This window comes from Crocuta crocuta, unplaced genomic scaffold (assembly GCF_008692635.1).
Source record: "Crocuta crocuta isolate KB4526 unplaced genomic scaffold, BGI_CrCroc_1.0 scaffold142, whole genome shotgun sequence".
Lineage (NCBI taxonomy): Eukaryota > Metazoa > Chordata > Mammalia > Carnivora > Hyaenidae > Crocuta > Crocuta crocuta.
The window spans coordinates 1516483-1522201 of record NW_027528892.1 but is presented as its reverse complement, the minus strand read 5'-3'; the positions used below and the strand labels follow the sequence as shown (position 1 = coordinate 1522201).

General features: G+C 57.2%; 1 protein-coding gene across 1 annotated transcript in view; it reads left to right on the top strand.

Annotated features, from left to right (window-relative positions):
• Window positions 1–3005, top strand: part of ZNF784 (zinc finger protein 784) — a 4595-nt gene extending 1590 nt beyond the window's left edge. The window contains exon 2 of the mRNA XM_077757047.1: window positions 1140–3005. Within this exon, the coding sequence (XP_077613173.1) occupies window positions 1140–2030 (891 nt within the window). The 3' untranslated portion in view covers window positions 2031–3005. The remainder of the gene's footprint in view (window positions 1–1139) is intronic.
• The last annotated feature ends 2714 nt before the right edge of the window (window positions 3006–5719 follow it).

Below are 5719 nucleotides of genomic sequence, written 5' to 3'. Positions count from 1 at the left end.
CTGAGTTTGTGGAAAGGGGGCGGGGCCTTAGATACCGTCTGGGGCTAGAGAACTTGGGGAGAAGATTGGGAAGGTGACCCTGGAAAACAAGGGTGGGCAGTGATGGTCGGGGCACCCGCGTTGGGGTAGGGTAATCATCCTGCAGGGATCTGAGTGCTGTCCCTGGGGGCGGGGGGGGTATGGCGAGCAGGTAGAAACGTNAGTTTGTGGAAAGGGGGCGGGGCCTTAGATACCGTCTGGGGCTAGAGAACTTGGGTGGAAGATTGGGAAGGTGACCCTGGAAAACAAGGGTGGGCAGTGATGGTCGGGGCACCCGCGTTGGGGTAGGGTAATCATCCTGCAGGGATCTGAGTGCTGTCCCTGGGGGCGGGGGGGGTATGGCGAGCAGGGGTAGAAACGTCTGTTCCAGGTAACTTTGGAACTTTCCCCACTCGGGACTGGAGAGTAACGGGACGGTCATTCATTCAACAGACATTTACTGAGCCCTTCCTGGGGCTCAGTAGATAGAGACAGATCAAGTGAACATGACCGGTCAGGACCGCGTTCTCTCGGAGCCCGCAGCCCAGCAGGCGAGAGAGACAATAAAGGATATTTATTGTGATCCACGCTATAAAGGAAATACAGTGAGCTGATAGAGTGGGGAGTCCGGGGACCTAAATTTAAATGAGAGAAGTCAGCTGCGTGCCGGCTTATATCTACACTGGGGCCAGAGACAAGCAGGAGCCAGATCATGGCGGGTATTGCGATGACGGTTTCGGGTGTTAGGTGCAGTTGAAGCCATGGAAGGGTTTTGAGTGGGAAAATGACCTGCTTTCCATTTTCAAAAGGTCGCGCAGGCTGCGTTGGGGAGGGAGCAGGCATAGGAACAGATTCTGTTCAGCAGGCTTTTTCAGTTGTCAAACCAAGAAATATTTGGCTGTTAACTGGGGTAGAGGAGAGAAATGGCTGGATCCGTGACGTATTTGGGCCCGGAAGGGAAGTCTTGATAGGAGTGCTGCAAAGTCCTAGAGGATGGAGGGCCGGATCTGAGACGGAGGGGCCCAGCACGCTTACAGAGGAGATGGGTGTTTTAGTAAGTGTGGGCGCGGCCCTGAGGCGGGCTCCACAGGCTCCCGGTTTTTTTCTCCCCCCTCACCCAGGTCCTGGTGCCAGATGATGGCCGCCCCGCCACACCCCCGAGTGACCTCATCGAGATCCAGGTGGTGAAGGTGACAGACACCACGCTGGTACCTGAGCCCCCGGAGCCAGGTTCCCTCCACTGTGCCTTGTGCCCAGCTGCCTTCCGGCTGGTGTCTGAGCTGCTGTTCCACGAACATGGCCACCTGGCAGGGCCTGAGGGCGGCGGGCAGGGTGGGGACCCCAGCCGGTGTCATGTGTGCGGCCACAGCTGTCCGGGCCCCGCCAGCCTCCGCGCCCACTACAGCCTGCACACGGGGGAGCGGCCCTACCGCTGCGCCCTCTGCCCCCGGGCCTTCAAGGCCCCGGCACCTCTGCTGCGGCACCAGCACCGACACGGGGTGGAGCCGGGGGCCCCTCAGAGGCCTCCGGAGGCGGCGGTGGCTCGGGAACAGAGGCCTGGGGTGCCCCAAGAGAGGTCGGAGGTGGTGATGGCGGCGGCGGCGGCGGGCGCCGCGGTGGGGAAGCCTTTCGCCTGCAGGTTCTGCGCCAAGCCGTTCCGCCGCTCGTCAGACATGCGTGACCACGAGCGGGTGCACACGGGCGAGCGGCCCTACCACTGCGGCATCTGCGGCAAGGGCTTCACCCAGTCCTCGGTGCTGAGCGGCCACGCACGCATCCACACCGGGGAGCGCCCCTTCCGCTGCGCCCTGTGCGATCGCACTTTCAACAACTCCTCTAACTTCCGCAAACACCAGCGCACCCACTTCCACGGGCCAGGCCCAGGGGTGGGGGACTCGGGCAGCCAGCTGGCCTCCGGGGCCGAGGGGCCGGGGAGCGGCTGTGGGGCAGGAGACAGTCTGGAGGAAGGGCAAAGGGAGGCGGCAAAGGCGAAGGTGGAGGTCGACCAGTAGGCTGGGAGAGCAGGGACATGGGGACGTCAGCATGGGAAGCAGGAGGCAGATTGCGAGGGAGGGGGCGGGTGGGAAAAGGAAGCGGGAGAGAGGAGACTGGGGTAGAGGTGAAAAGAGCGAACAGCGATGGCCACGAGCAGCTGGTGCGGGAGAGCCAGTTTCGGGACACCCACAAAGCCATACAGCACCTCCGTGAGACTCAGAACACAGTCCTGTGGGTGTCCGGCCACATGTGAGGAACACAGGCTGGATTTCACTGCCCAAGCTGCCTGCTCGTCCGGTTGTCCTCATGCAAGGCACAGCTTGTCCCCGCAGAGCCTGGGCACCACAGAGGGGGAGGAAGGGGCAGAACTGGGGCCGGACCTTCATCTCCAGAACCCTGGAGTATCTTGGGGACCTAGGGTGGACCAGGATGGAATCTTTTGCCTACCTCACTGGACTGCACTGAACCTGGGATGCCTACCCACCCTCAGGCAGAAGACACCCACCAGGTCCTCCATAAAGAGACTCCAGGATCCCATCACCTCGAAGCCAGAGAGTCCCCAAGTCCTAGCCGAGAGCACTTGAGCCTCAAGGATGTAAGCCTGACCCTAAGGATCTTGACTCCAAGAGCTGCTCCCTGCTCCCATGGTGGGTCCTCCTTAACCCACTGACTCTGAGGCAACAATAACAACAACAAACAGGGCAAACAGCCACCTAATACCCCCATCATAGGCCTTTAGGTTCAGAGCCCATGGCCCCCAGGGCTACAGAGTAGCCTTAGGTTTCTCTGATCTCCTCCACTCCCCGTTTGAAGCAAACAGCTTACTGCCTAACCCAGCGCTACCCCCACGGAAGAGTTGGGGGATGGCAGCATGGTGCGCTGACCTGTGTGCGGCACGTGTGGAATGCAGTGTCACTGTGGTAGGGGTGAGGACCTGGGAGCTGGAGGTGGGGAGCCTCCAGTTCTCCTATTAAAGGACTTCCTGAAGGGTCTCTCTATGTCAGTCTTGTGTTTTGGGGGTGGGGGTAGAGGGCCCACAACTGGGGTCGTGCCAGGAGCAGTGAATTGCAGACCTCTCTCCAAACCTCTGTTCCCTCATCTTTACAATGAGGCTGAACAGTATCTGGCTATTCAGAGATGTTCTGGGTTTCACCTGTGGGAACAGGTATCAGGGGAAGTTTGATAAAAATGAAGGGACTCCTGTGATGAGTATATTCATCAAGGAGGGAGAGCCCCAAATCTGCACTTTCCTGTTTGCTCAGCACCTCCCCCGAGATATCCCTTCGACGGGTCGGAGCACCAACAGACCTCATTCTCTTTCCTCCAAAGAAACACCTGTGTTTCCTATCGTCAACCTCGCCACCTAGGCTAGAGACCTGGGCAGGCCCTTTAGGTCTTCTTGATCCGTCATCCACCTATCTAATCCCTGTCCTCGTCCTTTCCCCACCGTTGAGCCGGTTAAGTATCTTTGGAATCTGAACGCTTTCGTGGTCACTACTCTTGTTGCCCAAGACCATGGTCGCACGTTTGGACTGCCACACAGCAGCACGGTCTCCAGTCTCTATACTACAGCCACACAGACCCTCCAAAAACACAGATCTCGACCTTAAAACCAATCCACTGCTCCTTGTAGCTTTGAGGAGGGATCAGAAGCCTGAATACCTGTAGGAGCTGGGTGGCAGTGTCAATGTATGAGGGAGGTGGCTGGGTGCACGAGGAAGTGCCAGCGCCGGGGAGGGGACACAGGGAAAAGTGACCCTTGGGTGCAGGGCTGGGCTTCCAGGCATAGCCGAATCTGGTGGCAGACTGGAGAGAGGGCAATGGTTACTCAGCTCTGGGAGAGCGCAGACTGGGTTGCTCGATCTCCCCAGTTTTTCAGGAGTTGCAGTAGTTCATATTATGCAAAGTCCTTTGATTTTCAAATGTCGGCAACTAAGTCAAATTTTATTAATTTTTTAACGCATGGGCTAAACAAAGCAGGTCAGTGGNGTCTCTATACTACAGCCACACAGACCCTCCAAAAACACAGATCTCGACCTTAAAACCAATCCACTGCTCCTTGTAGCTTTGAGGAGGGATCAGAAGCCTGAATACCTGTAGGAGCTGGGTGGCAGTGTCAATGTATGAGGGAGGTGGCTGGGTGCACGAGGAAGTGCCAGCGCCGGGGAGGGGACACAGGGAAAAGTGACCCTTGGGTGCAGGGCTGGGCTTCCAGGCATAGCCGAATCTGGTGGCAGACTGGAGAGAGGGCAATGGTTACTCAGCTCTGGGAGAGCGCAGACTGGGTTGCTAGATCTCCCCAGTTTTTCAGGAGTTGCATTAGTTCATATTATGCAAAGTCCTTTGATTTTCAAATGTCGGCAACTAAGTCAAATTTTATTAATTTTTTAACGCATGGGCTAAACAAAGCAGGTCAGTGGCTTGTGTCCAGCAGCTGCCAGCTTCCGGCCTGTGGCCTACAGGATCATCCAAGCTCTACTGTTCTGAATTCCAAACCTTCAGGATCCAGCCTCCCACACCTCCAACTTCCCAGCCATACTCATCACTGACATTCTCTGTAACAGTGGGTTCAGTGAGGTACACTAAACCCTCCACCCAGAATTCGGTGCCCACTTTACCTGGCAAGCTTCTGTGGCTTGTTATTGTTCAGGCATTGCTTTCTCCTCCAGGGAGCTTGGCTAGCCCCCCAATCTCATAAAGCGACTCCTCCATGCTCTCAGCCCTCAGGGATAATTCCATGGGCGTTTTATGGGCGGCTCCGGGTCCTTGTCACTTCTGAGCCCTGGGGCACTGGCACAAGGACCCTCATGCTGGGTCTTCCGCATTGCCGCAGGTTGGCCACACTAGGTTGCTGCCCTCGAATGGGTCAAACCAAACCCACCGAGGCTGTGCCCCCTGGACCAGCTTTGTCTTCCAGTGTCAGCACTGAGGCACCCTGGGCCTACAGTCCCCGTTCTACCACGGGTTTGCTGGGAGTCCTTGGAACCTCTTTCTTCTCCAGGGCCTCTGCCTCCTCTTCTGACAGATGGGATAACTAAACACAGAGGGCACATAGCTCACCGTCCCAACAATGGAAACGAGGGCCATGGAAGGGCTTTTGAAGCTCCCCCAAATTATCCTGGACGGGTGGGTGCGATGGGTGAGCTCGTAAGAAACAGGCGTCTGGAGATGCTGGAACACAGGGGTTCTCTTCCATCTCGCTCGAGGGCAAGGAGCATGTCCAATTCAGGTGTCCCTGGGGTCCAATGAAGGACCCAGCAGTCAGGCGGCTTCAGGAAATGTTGGTCAGGTGAACAAATGCCAATAACATCTCGAAGGGGAAGGAGTCCAGGCACACGGTGAGTTTCCAAGAACAGAAACTTACCTGTCTTGTTTGTTCATCTCCCTTTGCCCAACGTGCAGACCCAAGCCTGGATGCGGTAAATCCTCAGTAACTAGCAGTTGGATGAAGCAAAGCAGAAAGCGGGAGGGTGAGGCAGAGGGTGCTGGGGAATCGAAATCCCTGGGACACACGAGTTCTCAACCTCGTCAGCACTTAATCCCCTCTCCCTGGGATGCAAGAAAGGACTCCGGCGGCCCTGTTGATACGATTTATTATTCTCCGCTCTGTACAAGCCGCGTCTGCCACCCCGCCCCCACCCCCACAATCCAAAAGAGCACCCAGTCCCCCCTGTGGGCCTCCCAACTCCACTCAGACTCGTTTCCA